This window comes from Teleopsis dalmanni, chromosome X (assembly GCF_002237135.1).
Source record: "Teleopsis dalmanni isolate 2A chromosome X, ASM223713v2, whole genome shotgun sequence".
NCBI classification, from domain to species: domain Eukaryota; kingdom Metazoa; phylum Arthropoda; class Insecta; order Diptera; family Diopsidae; genus Teleopsis; species Teleopsis dalmanni.
Genome location: NC_051848.1, coordinates 13,466,219 through 13,486,062, shown reverse-complemented (window position 1 = coordinate 13,486,062; position 19,844 = coordinate 13,466,219). Strand labels below are relative to the sequence as shown.

General features: G+C 31.7%; 2 protein-coding genes across 2 annotated transcripts; one reads left to right on the top strand and one right to left on the bottom strand.

Moving 5' to 3' along the window:
* The first annotated feature begins 9,004 nt into the window (after positions 1 to 9,004).
* Positions 9,005 to 10,315, top strand: LOC119662450 (uricase-like). The gene is made up of 3 exons (XM_038072072.1): positions 9,005 to 9,289; positions 9,370 to 9,696; positions 9,777 to 10,315. Exons 1-3 carry the CDS (start codon positions 9,070 to 9,072, stop codon positions 10,259 to 10,261), a joined length of 1,032 nt encoding a protein of 343 aa, XP_037928000.1. The 5' UTR covers positions 9,005 to 9,069; the 3' UTR covers positions 10,262 to 10,315.
* A 1,858-nt stretch (positions 10,316 to 12,173) lies between these two features.
* Positions 12,174 to 19,374, bottom strand: LOC119689146. The gene is made up of 9 exons (XM_038103905.1): positions 19,243 to 19,374; positions 18,843 to 19,172; positions 18,514 to 18,779; positions 18,316 to 18,448; positions 17,763 to 18,249; positions 17,315 to 17,698; positions 16,386 to 16,850; positions 16,088 to 16,329; positions 12,174 to 15,551 (listed from the first exon to the last, which is right to left on the bottom strand). The coding sequence occupies exons 1-9, from the start codon at positions 19,294 to 19,296 to the stop codon at positions 12,306 to 12,308; spliced, it is 5,607 nt and encodes a 1,868-aa protein (XP_037959833.1). The 5' UTR covers positions 19,297 to 19,374; the 3' UTR covers positions 12,174 to 12,305.
* Between the last annotated feature and the right edge of the window lie 470 nt (positions 19,375 to 19,844).

The following is a 19,844-nucleotide window of genomic DNA, read 5'->3' as shown; positions in this document are numbered from 1 at the left end:
TCTTATCGCAATCATTTTGTGTCTTTATTATTAATTGTTTTTATTTTTTATTTATTAAATTTAAAATTCGTGTTTTAGTAATAGATTCCCCAGAACTTTGCAACGAACCGTTTAAAACGCGGTCTTACCCGCAACTAATCTCAAAAGTTTTGTGTTTTTAGTTAATCGCGCTTGAAATTTTACGTCCAAATATTTGTTAACTTTAACTTTTTTACAGGTGCGAACTTTTGTATGCGTTCAGTTTCGTAAGTTTTTCGTAAACAATTTAAGTTTTTGTTTAAAAATTTTTTTCTTCAGTTTCATTTTCATGCCATCGAAAACAAAAACGTTTTTTATTAAATCACAAATAACTAAATACAAAAAGACATGAATTCCAGATCAAGCTCGGGTTCAATAAACGGAAGACAACCGCAGATTGTCTCCAATTTCATCTCAATCAGATGCCTAAAGTCATTACAGGTGAGCTATTTTTACGGAAGTCGAAATATTTCACACTTGGAATTAATTACTGCATTTTGGGAGTGAACTAGCGATCTTCCCTTAAAATTTTTAGAATACATTGACAGTGAAAACCTACATCGATGGATTTTGTTGTGGAAGAGCTTCCTATTCTATACAAGTAACGGTTAAGATGGATTTTGTTACCACACACCCGGAAATAACATTTTTTTAAAGTCTATGTATCAGTTGTTTACTAGATTTCATAGCTCATGAATTTTTATAGTGGAATATTAACAATAATACATAACTGTTCAATATTTTCTTATAACTCTTCTTCACTACACCTTCTGCAATTTTTATTAGACAAATTTCTAAATTTTTTGTCACTAATCTAAGAAAATGTTCTTAAATATGTTTTTAAAGACATTTAAATCAGATCAGAATTTCTTTGTCTACAGGGGATGTTTCTGAATTGTGTCTGGCTAAATAATCCGCAATTTAATTTTTTTTACATACTTCAGCGCATTGGATCCGAAATTAATGATATTGTGCACAGATTACTTACTGAACTCAGTTGAGGTTTGTACTGCTTACTTTGTTTTATACTATAGCCACACATAACGAGAATAGCGACTACATAGTTCAAAAGCTTGTAATAAATCTATTTCGTCTTTTTTTCTCAATCAAAGAGGGTCGTTCATAGCAACATTTGCAATTTGGATAACACTGGACAAGCTCGTTATGTGAAAGGATCTTCTTATTTTTTCTTAAGCTAAGCTAATCCTGTAAGCACCTTATCTTTTTATCGTTATAATATACATATACATGTATATATATATATATATATATATATATATATATCCCCGTCGGACGGACAGACGGAGTATGACATAGATGACATTATTGTTTTCTTTTCTCTCAACACTCATAGCACTACTTTCTATTTAATTTGTATTCTAATATGTTATGCTTTTTTTTCGCATAATAGTAGCATTAATATAAAGTATAACCAATATATTTAAACTAACAAACTATTAATTTATAAACAGCCCGACCCGACTTCAAACCCGACCTTTCTCAACAGTTGCAATGACAATGTTTTCAAAACATGTTTTTAACGTTTTCAGTCATTACAGTTCCAAGCTCATAAAAGGAACGTGTGAGCTCCTTGATGCATTATGTCGACGGATTTGTAGTACTAAGCTAACACAAACTAACCAAACACGGCAAGGGACTAATAATATGTAACATAATCGATTCACATCCGAACATTATCTTTTTTTTACTTACCTCTCCGACTACTAAGAGATATGCTGACATTCACATGTTACGCCGATTACCAGCTCGAAAATAGCATTAACAACACATATTAGCAAAATGGATCTCAACTAATTGTTGTCTCTACCTAGCAAAAAACCACGATATAAACAATATTTACTTTTAATAACTACATAGCAAGGACTTCTCTTAGTATTTAGAACTTGCATAGCTGGAAGGTTAGCTAAGAGATCTTACTTACCTGAATTAACATCTGAACAAGATGGGTCTAATTGCGATTACTAAATATCGTCTCAGCTAAGAAGAAGTGTGTTAAAAACTACTATATTAAAACTAGTGAAAACTACTAGAAAACAACGAATTAACCCTTGCAACTGTAGAGAGTTGTCCTTTCTCAGTAGAAAAGGTTTGATGTTACTGACAGGACAACGAAATGGACCTGTCTACAAAAACGGATTATCAAGCTTGATTAAAACCTGAAGACATCTGTAGTCACATTCTTTGTAAATACCTACTTTTGATATAGGGAAGGAGAAAAGTACTGGACCGGGAAATCATACTCCCATCTGATATTAGAGACATTTTGATCATCATACGAAAGGCTGAGTGGATTCTATTTAGTTAGGGTCAATTATTAATAAAAACAAGATCTACTATAGTCACAGTACTCCGTTCAACTAATAGCCTTGATCCATGTAAACTTGTATCTACAATATATACCTAACTTAAGCAGATACATTAGCGTTATGCATTCAAAAATAACTAATAATTGACCGTTTGTGTGGTTGTATATTTTTATTCATTAACTCAATTGCATAATATTTGCAATACATAATTTGTTTAAAGAGTTCAGGTCTTCTTTGACATTTGCCGCATTTGTTATTTTTTATTTATTTTCATTTATTTCAGTCTTGTTTCAAAAAATCCCTTTGTTTGCCGAACAAATTTCGTATTTACCTGACACGTACTCAAATGCTCAGTTGACCTTATTTCAAGCAAGAAAGTAGAAGTTAATAATAATAATGGACAGACAGACATATCTAGCTGAATTTGTTTACTCGGAAATGAAGACCTCGTCCAACCCAAAAGTTCGTACCTTCCATTGTGATTGATAAATTTGGGTGCAGACGTGCTTTCTTAAAGGTAACCTTCTACTGGTAATGTGACTTCACCAAAACTACACGCAATTTTACTTTATCAACTGAAATTTAAGTTTATCATCATCATCATCATCATCACTGTTGTTATCGCTGTAATATATCTTTTATATGAATTTTTTAAACGAAATTTTTACATTTTTAGTTTCCGTTTAGGGGATTTATTGCATTTAGCTTTGACTTACTTATCTTTTATCTATAAAAGTAGACAGTATTTTAGCTTTATATGCTTTTAATGCATTTTTGTATATTTTACAACATTAGGTGAGTGCGTTTTTATGCTGGGAGTATAAAAATCTAAATTTCAACAATAAAAAACTATTACGACCAACAAAAAACCGTTAATTTTAAAACTATAGTTCAAAGCCTTAAGAGCTGCGATTTAATATGGGGACCGCACATAGAAAAGCAGCAAAGAGGAAAAAATTGTCATATGAAGAATAATAAGAGAGCCCCAAAATAGTATAACCATTTTTCACAATTTAAACTTAATAGAGCGTAGAAAATAGGCACCAATGATACTCGTATATTTGGATGCTCTAAAATCTTACACTACCGCTGTATGTGGAGAAAACCGAGTTTAACATATTTACGTTTTTTGCCGGCACCTTCATTTGGACTCATAGTGCTAATTCCATAAAAAAACATCAGAGGCTATCTAAGCTATATGTGTTATTGATTCGTATGATAAGACAAATCCATTTAGCGATGTCTGTTTAATTACACTGCCCATCCGTATATTTTCCAGTCTGTAAAGAAGCAATCCTATTTCGCCGTTCAGTGGCGTCGCTAGGCGTCAGCGATGTCGGCGACCGCTGACGGCCTCGCGCCCTCAGGAGCCTCGCAAAAAGTTACCGACTGTGGATTCTAAGTACTTAATAAATATTTTAAACAATTTGGTTTGATGATGGCATTAACCATATTCGAAATATTTCCGAATGTTTATATAGTAACCAGTTTCATGTTCACAGTTCCAGTCAGTATAGTTTCGACGGAAAGAAGCTTCTCAAAGTTAAAATTGATTAAGACGTACTAGAAAAGTATGATGATCCAAGAGAGACTATCTCCATTGGAAATTCTATAAACTGAAGCAAAAATAGCAGCTGGCGCAAATTATGATATAATTTAAAAAAAATTGAGTGAGGCTAAAAGTAGGAAAATTCATTTATTTTAATTTGTGTTTATTTTAATTTGATTAGCAATAAAACTTTTAATCATGCTTTGTCATATTAGTGAATGTAACTTATTTACTTTTACAACTGGGTTAACAGGGGGCCTCGCAATTCTAATGTCGCCGACGTCCAGAGTTGGTCTAGCTCCGCCACTGTCGCCGTTACATATTTTCTTTATATAGAAACTTTCTTTAAATCCAAGTAATTGAAGTCGATATTTGTTTGAATTTATCATGTAACCTCCTACAAAATAATTACCGAAATACAACTAACTGTATTTTTATTAGCACAATTTTTGTAGTTCGAAATTTTGTAGCTCGAAGATATTTCTGAGCGTAAAAGGCAGAGAGGAATAAACGCGATCCTGAAATTCGTGAGCAAGAAGTTAAAAGGATATATATAGTTAAAAATAATCCTGAAAACTGTTACAAAAAAATTATCTATATATATCTCAGATCTCAACCTGAAGCATCAGTCCGCAAAAAAGTATTTACATAGTAGTTTGGTTACGAGTACAAAGAGAATATGAAAAAACACTTCTACAAAAAACCACTTCTTACTTAATTAGTGATACTAAATAGAAAAGTAAGAAGTATATACTATATGAAATCTCATATCGTTATATTATATTTTATTTCACATCTTCATTTTATAATATATCTCATCATTATTAAATAATTATTATTAAGTGATACACATAACGAAAAGATATACAATATCTATAGAATTGAAGTCCTAACAAATATTTGTGTTTCAATTTTATTTCCATTTTTGAATAGTTTGTAGTTTATTTAATTTTTAAAAAAATGTTAAAAAACTCGTTGGCAATTAGTTTTTGTTGCCAATGAAAATTTATGTAAAAATACTTTTAACAAAATTTTAGCAGCTTCCATATATCAAATATGTCTCTTGTACGAGTGTCCCATATACACACCAATGGCTGTGGTTATTGAGAGCGATTGCCCCACGTGAACGTATTTACTAGAAATCTAATAGGCATTTTAACCGTAGTTTCGATGAAACAATGGAAATGATTTATTAAAGAAATACTTCCATATTTTTGCAAAAATTCCATTTGTATACGCAATAAACAAAAAAAAAATTATGATATGTACTGCAAATAGAAACTACTTTTCGACCATTTAGAAACTGTGTTTTCGTGTTTTAAATATTTTAAAATTATTTTTTCAACCGAAAATTTATGTTATTTTAACTATTTGAAGAAGAGTTATCATATTTTATGGGATGGTGAATTATGAACAACATTTATATCAGAAATTTCCGACCACCTGAAACATGAATAAGTCTTCTTATCAACATAATCGGCACTTCAACTTATGACCAGTTTTTGGCTTCTTTAACAAATCTCTCCACCGATTCCAATTTTAGGTCGATGTCATATTTCATTTTATATTCAATAAAAATATATATAATTTATTAAAAATTAATATTACAAGTGACCAAAATAACAATATTCTACATCTCGTATCTTCTTTCTACAAAAGAGTTGTCTCCAAAAGAATAAGAACTCAGAACTAAGAACTCAACGAATATAAAAGACCAACAACCGAAACAGGTGTGGCTGAAAAACGACTACTGGAGAAAAGATCTTTATAAAACTGCGAAAAAGGTTAATTTTAAAAAAACGCCCGGTTTAAACTGTATCCAAAATAAGGTAATGAAAAATGCAATAAAAATAACATTTTGTATAGTTCAGAAATTAAGGAACTTTTCCAAAAAAATAGGAAAAGTATTACATATTATAAATCTGTCTCACAACTTTGTACATATTTAAGAAGATTCGATTGCCTATGATGAAAAATAACCGAAATTACCAGCTCAGAACACTAACATCCGCTATAGAGATAACAATATAACCGATGCAATTCATGTACTGAAAGGGGAAAATCGAAGAATGATAGAACAAATATTACTTGATCCTATTCTGACACTAATCTGAAGAGAAGAATTGTTACCAACTTTGGCTATATCTTCTACTAATAAAGATTCTAAAAACACGGGACTTGTCGGTTAGTACATACTATTAAGAAATTTTTTTACTTTTAATTAGTTGCAGAATTATAATAACAATCTTCTTCCTAAGAACTTAGAACAAAATAGATCATATGTAGATCTTGTAAATACACTCAGTATTATTGTGCAATAAAACAATATGTATTACCCCCATATATATATATGTTTATACCTTTCCATATAATACACCGATTAATATTATGGCATTTTATTCTTCATGTACCACATACGAGTATGTATTAAAACTTAGTACCCATGTGGATGAAACCTTGGTGAAATATAATTATGTGTTTACTTGAATTCGTCAATTTTCTCACGTAGGCCAATTTCGGAAATTTTTTGTACTTACTGCTTTTATAATTCTTATTATTGCATCTGTAAACAGGGTTATACCGTTAATAGCGCCATTAATAACATCAAATCAGCAATCTGGCAACTTACTCACTTTAGTCAACTTTTTATACCATGAAGACTATCGTAATATCTGTTAAAGTCATGCAACGAAAACAAACCTACGATCGGTAAAATATAAGTGCTTTAAATTTTAACTTTTTTGTGTATTAACACGGCTTTCAAAGCGTTACGAACGGTTCTTCTTCTTAGTATTCGAAATTATATTTCACTTTTATAAAGACGAATTCTGTCAATCTCAGATTGGTAAATAATATTAAATTTGGGCAACAAGTTTATCTTAAAATAAAATTTGTCACTTGAGAGTTCTACAAAATCAAACCAATAGTAATATTTTTTGCTGTTTATTAAATCATTACTCTAGGTGTTAACTGTTAATCAGGTAACTTAAAACACATGCACAACTATATCAACAAATAGCTAATAAAGTGCCAGTAGATCTTGTCTCTCTAAAAGAAGCAATGTATCATAATAATATGCAGAAAACCTCAAAGAAAATCTCCAAAATCTTAATCCGTTAATTAATATTCTTTCAGAAAATGTAATCTGCGCTTTTATTAAGAACGAATAAAATGACCGGAAATTTTAGTAATGTGAACTTAATTGTCAAAGACTATAAACGAAACACTAACCAATAATGTTGTGGTTATCAGGCTATATAGATATTTCTATAACTACTCTTCGATATGTTTTGTATGTATTTCAAAGGTTTTCGTGTGAAATGTTCATAATAGAGAACTTTAAATTTTTGGATGTCTTTATGTGTTCTGCTCTATTGTAGACACCAAAAATGAATCTTTAGATGACATTGTGATCATTAATATTTCCGTACCTTTTTATAGCTTAGCTCCACACAATACTGCAATTATTTTAAAGAAAATGTAAAGTTTTTTAAACCCATTACGAACAAGTAACATGTACTTCGAACGCCCATAACGGCTATAAATGTGCTTGTCCCTAGAACTTGCTGCTTGTATCAATAAAAATGATTTCTTGCTCATTCAACAGAAAAGTGTTTATGATAGGAATAGGAATAAACAGGGTACTAACTCCCAACGGAGAGGAGCACTGCAACCATGGTTGATATTTTGTGCTGCCTAACCGAACAAAAGACATTCCGCCTTCCGAATGAAAACCAGAATATTGGTTATTAAAGACCTACTAATATCAGAAGGGAAGAGTAGTTCCCGACCCAGTGACCTCCTCCTAACCCAGATCAAGGCTGGGCAGTTGCAGAGAATGTGACTAAAAGTCTTGTCTGCTTCTAAGCAGAGTCGACAATCTATCTCTTCGGACAGACCCATTTTGTTAAGATGATAACGCAGTCCATGATGACCAGTTAAATATCACACCAGTAACCTCAACTTTGTTCTTCTGAAGAAGGATACCTTACAACGGTTACCTGGAATGTCGTGCCAGTAGTGACTTTTCTCGGCTGAAAAACTCTAAATAGCTTCAATTAGTCTTTAAATAATAAATGAAATTATTTCCACACTGCCAATACATAGATTGGATACTCAAACTTCTTTGTTTTCTTCAGTAAAGTTTAGTTTTTATCTAAGCCTAATTTTTATATACATATGTAATCTTTTTGTAACTAATCATATTCTCTCTACCGAATGACGGAAAATTCTGAGCCTGTCATCAATGACACACAAATTATAAAAATTATTTATTTTTTTACATTACTCAATGACGTGACCAATAATAAATAGCAACATTCAATCTCTTAATGTCAGCAGAAACCAGAATAGTTTGTGGTTCACAATTTTAGAGCACTAGCTAAATCACCCTGTATTGTGTGGAGAAAACTTACTAAGTATTATAGATAAGAACAATACAATATAGTTCTATATGATTCTGAGATATCAACAGTAAATCATAACAAATTTATGTATTTATTGCATACAAAAAATGAAACAAGACACAAAATTAAATAAATAAATAATTTTGTTGAAACTATAGCAAAATTAAATATTTAAACATAAACAATCTCTTATTATCTAAATTATAGTTAATAGATATAAGACTTTAATCCTCAGAAATAGAATAACAAATATATACAGTACTCTCTGGTCGTTAATATACTACAGCAGGAGAATTAGTCAAGTGTTGATTGTGGAATTCATGGCTATCAAAGCCATGAAAACCAAAACTTTGAATCAAAGTTTTGTAAATAAAACTGCAACACTGGCACCGCTTGAACTATTTCCTGAAATATAAAAATACATTTAAAAATTATTTAGAAACATTTAACTTTCCCCTCTCTTGTCAACGCATATGCTCCAAATTATTACAGGTATTTATAATGTATCTCATTGTCATAACTTGCTGTTACTAACCAAATACAATGAATACTGCCAGTTTTATCGCAAAGATAATTTAAATCTAAGAAGATTTTAATGCACTTCCCACTTTCCACTTCCCACCAATATACGGTTTTTTATCAGATACACTTAAGAGTATTTCGTAAAGTAATGTGAATATAAAAATGCTCTCATAATCCATTGAAATATCAGTCACATTCTGAGTGTGGATCGCTATCAAGTGTTGTGTTGAATTTATATATTTCCGAAATGTTTGCACGCCCATTGCAAAGCATCACCACTATTAAAGAACAACAAAAACAAAGCCAATCCTTTGATGGACCCTATCAGTACAAAATATCAGATCATGGATACGGCAAAGATGCGGTCAAGGTATTACATGTTCAAAGAAACGGTCCAGTGCATACAATAAAAGAATTTGAAGTCGGTACACATCTGAAACTATACAGCAAAAAGGACTATTTACAGGGTTAGAGAATCACATAGGTTTCAATTTACTTTGGTTTAATTAATGAAATCCCATTTTCTTGTTTTGTAAATATATTGCAGGCGATAATTCCGATATTGTTGCAACAGATTCGCAAAAAAATACTGTATATCTCCTAGCCAAGAAACACGGCATTGAGAATCCCGAAAAGTTTGCTCTTTTACTGTCTAAACACTTTTTAAATAAGTATTCGCATGTTGAGGAAGTGCATATACATATTGATGAGTATCCCTGGCAACGGATATGTCAGGAGGAAACTGGTTGCACAGATACTACAGGTATAAATGACAGCAACTTTAGTTCCTTTAACAATCGACCAAAGCATAACCATGCATTTGTGTTTACACCAACCTCACTACGTTACTGTGACGTAGTAATGCGCAGAAATGGTAATCAATTATTAATTAAAACTTATCGAATATCGAATAGAATTCAATAAAATTAAAATTCAATGAAATTATTATTATAGATCCAAAACAAACAGTAATAAGTGGCATTAAGGGCTTACGTGTGCTAAAAACCACGCAATCTTCTTTTGTAAACTTTGTCAATGACGAATACCGTTCACTGCCCGACCAATATGATCGCATATTTAGTACAGTCGTCGATTGCTCGTGGGAGTACTCGCACACAGATAATTTAAAATTCTGTCAATCCTGGAATACCGTTAAAAATATAATTATCAAAAATTTTGCTGGTGATCCAAATGTTGGCATTTCTTCACCATCAGTACAGCATACTTTATATTTGACAGAGAAGGAAGCCCTCGACGTCATTCCACAAATATCTGTTATCTCAATGACAATGCCAAATAAACATTACTTCAATTTTGACACAAAACCTTTTCAAACTGTAGTACCAGGGGACAATAATGAAGTATTTATACCGGTCGACAAACCTCACGGCACAATCTATGCTCAATTGGCGCGCAAAGATTTGATTAGTCATTTATAGAGAACTTATGTAAAAAATTTTAATATATGTAAAACATTTGTTTTATAAATAAAACAAGATAGAATTCATTATTTTAATAAAATCACTTCAAAACTTTTTATTCCGTAAACTTTATGAACTTCAACAATGGTTGATAATTGAAATAATTTAAAAATGTATACTATCCGAATACTATTTCTGGGCCATCTGAATATTTCTAGTCGGCAAACTTACCAGATGTGGGACAGAAGTTTAACATCAAGTTAAAAATTATGGGCTAACTTTTTCATTCGATTAAATACGTACTAAACACTACAAAAGAGAAGGCAAGAGATAACAGCAAAGTCGAATATGTCAAAGTGTGCGCACGGCTACATCATTATTATGGGCCAGAGGCAGAAGGAAAAAATGTAGCTTATTTACCCACCATTCCTAAGTATCTTACCTTTCCAAGTCTCTATTTGTTAAGGATAAGTTTTTCCTTAAAATTCCTTAAAAGAACTAGCAGGCCGTAAAACTGAACCGACTTTTAGGTAATAAGTTAATCACATTACTCGTGAAGCAGGCTTCTATTAGCAACTGCAGTTATTAAACATGTGTGATTAAGTAAATTAAAAATGTGATGAAATTGTTATTTTAGAAAATACTCTTCATACCTCTAGCACTACATTACCTCCAACAAAAAATTTCGTTAAATGTTTTATTTAAATAAGCTTGATTTTAAATTTTCTCACTAATTTATTGAGACTCCAGAATCAAGTCGCGAAAAGTCAATAACCAACAAGTATCAAAGCATGCACACATCTGCCTTTCTGGCTTTTCTAGAAGGAAACGAATGGCAATTAATCGTCAGGGAAGGAAAGTTGTTCCGGGGCGCTAGCTCAGTCGCTCTTAGGATCGCTGTGCACACCGGGGTAGTATCTTCTTCTAGATTATGATTATTTAATGTCAGATCCACGCCTAATATATCTAAGAATAAAAGATATCTTTACCATATAGTAAAAGCGATTCTTACCTAATTATGGTCAGGGTGTAACCTCGTGCTTAACAGTTACTTGTCATGCACAAATATGTCTATTCCGAATGTGTGTACCAGCTGCAGCTCTACTTAATATGCAAACAAAAGGTGACTAGATTCCTCAACCTGAACCCAAGCCAAGTTCAACATACTCGCCTATTTTCTTATCTTTGCTACTACCTTATCACATATCTACCATCCTCTCTCATTGATCAGTGTCTTGTAAACCGTGGACTACTAACGAAATAATCCACTACGAGTGAAATCATTATAGCTAATAAATTTTACAACACTTGAGATTCAAGAAACTCACATAATTTTGTATAAAAACACAATCCCTTTGCGGAACTTAGCGATCGGAACTTAGCGAATTAATTCCATCTATCTACCAGTTGTTGATAATATTAAAAGCATCTGTCATCTTGTACGTCAAAAACATTAATGACAACCTTTAAATATAAATTTCTTTCCAATACCGTCGCATTTCTCAGTAGTGTATTATCTGTGTTAATCAGGAAGGTTTCAATATATCAGTTCTATGGATCAAACTATTGGTTCGATTCAAAAATCGGTTTATCTAGCCGCTTTCCTTTGTTCAGAGTTTGAAAGGGATTGGTTTGGCTAGTGATGCAATTTGTGGTTCAGTTAGTGGATCAGTTCAATTGCACCATAAATTAGAAGATTTTAACTTAAAAATGCTCTAATTTAGAACCTGAATTAGCCCTAATTTTAATATACCAATTTATGTTATATTGATTTTTAGAATCAACATAAAAACAATGCGTTAAAATAATTATAAAATATAAAACTATTATATTCATATGACAATTAAAAAAATATTATTTGAAATACAAAATAACACAATTTAAATTTCACAAACTTTTTAATTTAAATTATAAAAATGCTATAATTTCCAATGTTATTCACATTTTGAATGTTTGATCAAACATTTACATAAAATATCGTGCAAACTTAACAAAATTTCTATTTATATATATTTACATGTTTTATATACAAATGGTTGATACTAATGATTTACAAAATTTGCTAATCCTTTCCATCCTTAATATAAGCTTTGACTATGTTGCACTCTGAACTCCTGTCACATAACAGTAACAATGGTTGTTCAGCATTGCTAGATGACAAAGCACTGTTCGAGAGTGGCACAGCAAGGCTGACATTATGAAAGTCTATAGAAGTGTAATGCTCCCAGTTTTGAATGTAAGAGTACTTATAGACATGATAACGGTCTAGTCCAGTCTTTGGCAGGATCAACAGATAATATCCGCCATCAGTTGCTAAGTGAAAAGTAAATATTTTGTTGATCGGTGAATCAAGTTGTAACTCCTGAAGTATCTCATATTTTGTGCCCTTAGCTAACTTCCATTCATAAATGAAAACGCGTTGACATAGTTGACAGGAAAGTATAAAATGCGAAGTGTTCTCTGATAAGACTACTGGTTCTATGATATCATATTCACCATTTATTACTTGCAGCAGACTGAACTTTTCCTTTTCTGGTATAAACACATAAATGCTCAGTGCTCGCCGCTTATCTACCACCGCTGCACTCAACAGCAATGTATGGTTATTGTGTTGGAAAAATTTCAACACTCTACCAATTCCATTCTTAATGGTCTGCCAATCTTTTAGACTCTTTTGCAACTTTTCGATCTTCAATACGCGTACCTCATTTATGTTCCTGTCGGCATTTAAGCCGTGGATTAGAGCAAACGATATATTTTCTTCGGCTCCATGTATAAACACGTTCTCTACAAATTTTTTCATGCCAAACTTTTCTACGAAGTGTGGAGTAGTTAGGGTGATTTTACTCCTAATATTTTTATATTTAATAACGCAATAATTTTCCGCCTTGATACTTACTTTAGACGATGTAGTGGTCACTAACTTTGTGGTTATGTTTGTCAGATATACATTGTTGGTAGCGCTCGAGATTTGGACTTGCAATATTTGACGTTCACAAAACGACAGACGCGTTAGTTCAAACTGAAACAGTTTATCGATGGTTTCATTAGCAGCATGCCAATATACATTGGCCTGTAAATCATAACCTAAATTTCTTAAATAGGGTAGCTCGTTTGTATCTGCACCATCAACAAACGAACTTAATTCATTCACCTCTGCAGTAGCAGTTTCAACTTTTTCGAGTTCCGTAGTTTTTTCTGCCATTTTCTGCTCAACAGAACTAACCATAGTATTAGATATAGAACCTAAACCGGGGACTGCTGCACCAACAAAATCATTTGGTTTTCTTTGCATACCACTACCTTTAAATGTTGCCTCATCAATATTAAACGAATCAAAATCATGGGATTTATTTGCAAACAATGTCAGCTTATAATTCTCAGCTGAGTCCTTACCATTTAAACGCTGGACGTGTACAGGTTCAAGTAGCTGTGTTTCGCCTTCAATTATTTTAGTTCCGGTCATTTCTTGTGGTTTTTCACTTTTACATTGATCAAAACTGTTTATTGAAAAATTATTAATAGATTTTATTTTTACATTTTGACTCAGAACCAAATTTTTAAATGCTAGTGCGCCATACATATCTGGTGAAATTTCAGGTTTCAATACACGTGTGGAAAGAAAATCATTGAAGTCTACATTATCTACAGTGGTATTAATAATCTGTAATGTTCCATTGACTGTCAAATTTTGTATAAACACTGGTGGCATTATCGGATGAGAAATTTCATATATTTGTGAAATTGGTTTTCCATTGACTAAACCCTCCACGTTCAAGCGCTCTATAGTAGGTGTGGTCTTGAAATATAGTGGCGCACTAATTGGTAAATCACTTGATTTGCGATATAAAGAACTATTGAAAAGTGCGATATTAACGCCATTCACATAGTTCACGTTAAGTAAAGACTTACATACTGCGTTTTTCATTTCCAACGGCTGAATAAATATTTTTGGAGCAAGCACATGCTGTGTTTTATTACTATTTTTATACAGACAGTCTTTAGTTAGAAAATCAAAGTCAATATCCTGCAATACATTTGATTTTGTATTCATTTTCTTGATATAAACATTACTCATTTTTACATTTCCAGTTATAATCTGATCAGCTGAACGCTTGACTGCATTCTTGTACAAATATAATAATTGTTCATATTGTTTCTCATGGCGAGGTGTGGTTTTGTTCCATTTGGCGCTGCCCCGTACCACTAAGTTGCGCCATGGACGCGTTGGTAATGCTTTCACACGATCTATAATGTTTGATAAATTAAATGGGTTATCAAACTCCCCGCTCATATTTCCATTTACAGTAACCATAGGCACAACAATGTCACTAAAAATAGTTATTTTTTCTTCTCGTATATCAATAAACTCATCTGTAGGTACATCATTTATTATAGGTACATCCACATTTGTGAACTGTGCGTTAGAAAAGCTGTAAGCACCAGTAATGATTTGTGGTTTAGATTTAAGCAAAATTTTACTAAAAACATCATCTAAGTCGACACCATTTATAGTTGGGGTTTGAAATGATTCCGTAACCGTCACATCACTTAAAAATCTTTTTTGTCCATATAAAACTGCGTTTTCATTAACACGTACAAGACTCTGACTATAAGATTCCCAATCGATATTGTTTATGAAAGAGACCTCAAGATTCTCAACAAACTCCACGTTTCCTTCAACTATTAAGTCTTTGTGTAACACGAGCTGATCATCTTTCACATGAAACTTATTAAATATGTCGTCAAAGGGTACATCATTTAATTTGTGAAATACAATGTTAGACACGTTTAAATCATGAGGAACGAATACCTTGTCCATATAGTAATCATAACTTAACAAATTATCTAATGGTACATTATTTAAGTAATTTGTATTAAGTTCTTTCTCAATGTAAACATCATTTAGCACAGTCACTTTTTCAAAACTTTTCACACCGCCCAAAGTAAAATTATTTTCTAGTTGGGAATCCAAAACCAATTCCTCAACCGGCAATTCATTCAGTTTCAATGTAAGCAAATGGTCCACTGTTACAGGTGCCTCAAAAATTTTGTGACCTGTTATATTTGCTGATTCTCCGTAACGTATCGATTGCTTATCAAGCTTTGAAATTCTTGAATCGCTGCTATTATAAGTTATATTTCCATTAACAATTGCTGACATAAAAACAATATGATATGGTTTTTTACTATCAGGCTGCTCGCTTCTAAGTAGATGATCATGTACTGGGTGGTTGTTTAAATACTTTGTCTCTAAATGTGGAACTGTGACTTTGGCATTACCAAATACAACTGGTGTGTCAAAAATCTATTAAAGAAGAATAAATCACATTATTTTTAGCTTATACATATACAGCAGTGCATCAAATATTATTAAAACTGTTCAAAACTTCAAACATTTTAATGATCGACTAAAGTTATGACGCATGACATGCAAATGTATAGCGCCGTTGAAAGCTATACATTTAGTAAACTTCCAAAAATGTTATTTCTTGAATATTTGGCATTGTTTTTGAGCATGGCAAGCCACTCAAAAAAGGATCGAACACCTTTATATGGTCTTACATCTATTTGTGTAAATCAAATGAACTATCCGAGTAATTTGAACATTTTCGAATATATTACATGCTCGATCTAAATATCTGAAAAACAGTATATTCGAACACCATAATGTTCGAACGCTTTGAAACTTTAATATAGAGCTGAGTTTTCACTCTTTAATGAGCCATAAATTTAGTCATAAGCAAAGAAGACAAAATCAAATTTCTTGATACCTTGATCCGGCTAAGATCGTAACATTTTTATGAACGCATTTATCGGAGAATCGCTACAAAATATCTATACCTGATCTTGGTTATGCAAAAAATATGTCTTTTCGATGATTTCTCTAGATAGAGGTTTTCCGTCCACAAATATTTTGGTAGTATTCCCAAAGTCTGTATTTAAATTATTTATGGTCAGCGAACCATTTATCGTAACTTTTTTGGTATAATATTGTTGCAATATAATTTCGTCGACCACAGGCTGCTTATTATCTGCTATATACAAGTTTCCGGTTATCTCCACTTGATTTATTCGTACAGGTGCTAAGAAAATTTAATAGTTATTAACTTTATTGAAATTGTTAACGTATCAAACTAACTTTCTATTAAAGTATCTCTGCCACGAAAAACAATATCTTCTGCAAAATCCAAGCCATTCACTTTTTCAGCTGTTAAATTTTTGACTAGAAACCTAGATATAGTAATATTAGAATTCACTACTTGGGGGTGTTTTAAATTAAATAAGTCATCCGTAACTAAACCGTTTATAGTTTCCGTCCACAAATTTACTACTTTCGTTTTTCCCTGAAAAGTTAGTTGTCCATCGATTTTAGTGTCACGATTTTTTAAGAAAAATGAATCATATAAAGTTGACCACGGTATACCATTAATAGTCTTAACATTTAATTTACGTGTTTTGAGAACAGTACTGTTACTATCTTTGCCTTGTGTTAGATCTATGTTATGCTTTTCACATTTATATATTGGCGAATTTATATTTTTTGTAGTAATATGTGGTTTAACTGACAATATTGGCACTCCTGTGCTGTTGTCCAAAGAAAAACCTTTAAAAAATTAATGTATATGAAAAAATTTAAATTAATAAACATTCAATATTTAAAATATAAAATGCCTAATTATAATGGTAAGAATGATAATTTCCTTTTTTTTTTTAACAGAATCATTAAGCGATAACAAAAATTACATTGTTTAAACCTCTACTCTCTCTTAATTCTTTCACAAAATTTGAAATTAAAAAAAAAATTGTAAATTCAAAATAATAGTGATGATATTTTTAAGGTAAAACAAAAATAATAAGTTACAAACTAAAAAAAACGTCTTACGAAGTGTTTTTTCGAAAATAAACAGGATTTTTTAAAAATATATGTTTGTAGTAAGGCCATCTGTTGACAACAAATTGGGTGACTACGTCTCAGAGGCACTCGTCTATTCAAACGAGGAAGTGTTGCTCGGTCTTACTCAACATGGTTTATAACAACAACAGATCTAATTGCTAATTTTTACCCACCTTCTAGTAAATCGCCTTCATACAATAGATTTTCTACTGTTATGTTTTTAACTTTCAGAAACTTAAAGGATACTACACTATCATTCTGCGATATATTAACAGAACGCGGTTTTCTGGACTTCACATAATCTTCAGTCATCTGTTGTGCACGTTTCAACAACTGCGATGGAGTGATAAGATTTTCATCTACTATCTTTATTACATTGATATGACCAGTATTTATTTTAACCGTATTATTAACTTTAAGCTCAGTTAAATTAAATTGTGTTACTGAAGCCACTCTTCGAAATACATTCATTGCAGCTCTTCGTCTCAACAATAAGCTTCGCAGTCTACCGATAGTGTCTTCAAAGACGTGCTGATGTTCAAGCTTTTCATCTATATCTAATAAAATATAAAAATTTAACGATATTATTTCAGAAAGTATACCTACAATATCAAAACATACCTTCAATATCTGTGGCATTAACCGATGTTTTTCCTAAAACTTGCCCGTCATTGGTTTCAGTATGTATCATGCGTATTAGAGTATGAAGTGGTCGTTTGTAGACCAGTATCAAATAGTTTTCATCATGATTATTAGTATGAGTAATTATAGTGGTAATATCGGTTTCATTGGTTATAAAAGTACTATAACAATTTAAGTAGATATTTGTATAGATTAAAATTTCATTAAGACGCGCTGCCACAAGAAAATTCAAACCACCAACTAATTTATCGAATTTCAGTTCCGCACTTACATACGATTTGAAGACGTTAAATTGTCCATCCTTCATGCGAAAAGTAGGACATTTCTTTTGCTCACGTGAGCAAGCAACGATGAAATTATTGCTACGATAGGTAGTAGCGAGGACTGAACGAGAATTTACAGTTAGGACCTGGGATTTACGTAGGTGCATGTCATTCTGCTCGATTTCGTAAATGTTAAGAATAGTCTAAAATTAACACATTAACCAAATGTTATCAACCCAAAAAATAATTAAAACTTAGTCAAAACATACCTTTGGTTGGTGTTTAAGTGTTTTGCCAGTTATAAAATATTTTGGAAACGTGCCCACTACAAAAAGCTTTTGTGCAGGTGGTAAAGGCAGCTCTTCTATTGGATCGAAATATGATTCTTGCCAAACAAAAGTACTATAGGAATGAACATTTTTTTATTTTGCATTTGTTTTTGTAAAAACTTTTTTTTTATAATTTACCGCACGATTCCATTTAATCTAGTTGTATTTGTAATTAAAATAAACATTATTGAATCCTTCTGAGGCTCAATCAGAAACGCTTTTCGATATTTTCCAAACACAGTTAATTGTTGTATTGGCTCATATTGTAATGAACTGTCAACACTACTATTGTTGTTTTTTGCATTATCACTTTCGCTTTGTATATTTGCTAATGGAATACCGTAAATCTCCACGAAATCAGCAAGAGCAACAGCTATTATCAGATATTTATGCCATGTGATAACCTTTAAAAATAAAAACTATATATTTGTGTAATATTTTTTTTAAAATTTTTTGTACAAACACACCGTTGCATCCAAGGGCTCCAATTGCTCTACACTACCTGACAAAAAAGCAACACGTGATATACGTTTTTCTTTCTGGCCAACAACTAAGTGAAACAGTTCATGTCCGTGGAGTACGTACAAGCTGTGCATGTCCTGCTCTTGCATTACAATCAAATTTCGTTCATTTTCCACAGTCATATCCATGAATGGCAGATTTATTTTAAGCGGAGGCGATCTAGTCGAATTGGAATTTTTATCACATTTGACGGCATCGGTTGCATCTTGTGGCATTTGTACAGCACTCGTCGCATTCGATATGACTGGACCTGCCGCATTGACAGATTTTGCATGCTTAACAAAAAAAAACAAAGTTTGTGCTGCATTTAATAAAAAAAAAGAAAATCATTCTTTGTAAACTTACATTCAATCGTGTGCTTAGTAAATAAATTATAAAAATATACTTTATGAGAAACATTGTACAGAACACATTAAAGAAGATTACTGCATAATTACAATAACATGTGCCAATATAATTTCATCACACTCCCTTGCACTGCTCTTAGCCTTTATTTATTTTCAAAATTGACGTTTAACGGTTTCTTGCTTAGAGATCGTAACGTCACTCGCTAGTGATGTATCGTTTTGATAAAAAAAAACCTGTATGTAAACTCTTCAACACTCTATGCAGACTGAGTAACCAATTATAGAAATATATCGATACAATTTATTCAATTTCATTCAATTTTATGAAATGTTACATTTATGTTATAAATTATATTTAATTACTTTTGTAGTCATCAAAATAAACAAATTTTTGAGCATTATAAATAACTTTATCAAAACATTTAGGAGAATATTCGATACATGAAGGTTATTAGCAAAACTAAGGAAGAACGTTTCTGTGAAAGATTTATAAATACTATTATGAAAATAAAATATTATATCTGTCCTTGCATTTCGTATATATTTTATATAATACTTAGTAACCAAAATAATATCTAAAAAAAAAATTTAAGACTCTGA

Bases quoted from the DNA above. Each gene is read 5' to 3' on its own strand.
- LOC119662450 (XM_038072072.1), top strand. From the start codon at position 9,070: ATGTTTGCACGCCCATTGCAAAGCATCACCACTATTAAAGAACAACAA. The intron at 9,290-9,369 runs GTTAGAGAATCA...AATATATTGCAG, and splicing joins CAAAAAGGACTATTTACAGG to GCGATAATTCCGATATTGTT. The intron at 9,697-9,776 runs GTAATCAATTAT...TTATTATTATAG, and splicing joins CGTAGTAATGCGCAGAAATG to ATCCAAAACAAACAGTAATA.
- LOC119689146 (XM_038103905.1), bottom strand. From the start codon at position 19,296: ATGTTTCTCATAAAGTATATTTTTATAATTTATTTACTAAGCACACGA. The intron at 16,851-17,314 runs GTGGGTAAAAAT...AATTTTTTAAAG, and splicing joins TGAAGGCGATTTACTAGAAG to GTTTTTCTTTGGACAACAGC. The intron at 16,330-16,385 runs GTTAGTTTGATA...AAATTTTCTTAG, and splicing joins CAGAGATACTTTAATAGAAA to CACCTGTACGAATAAATCAA.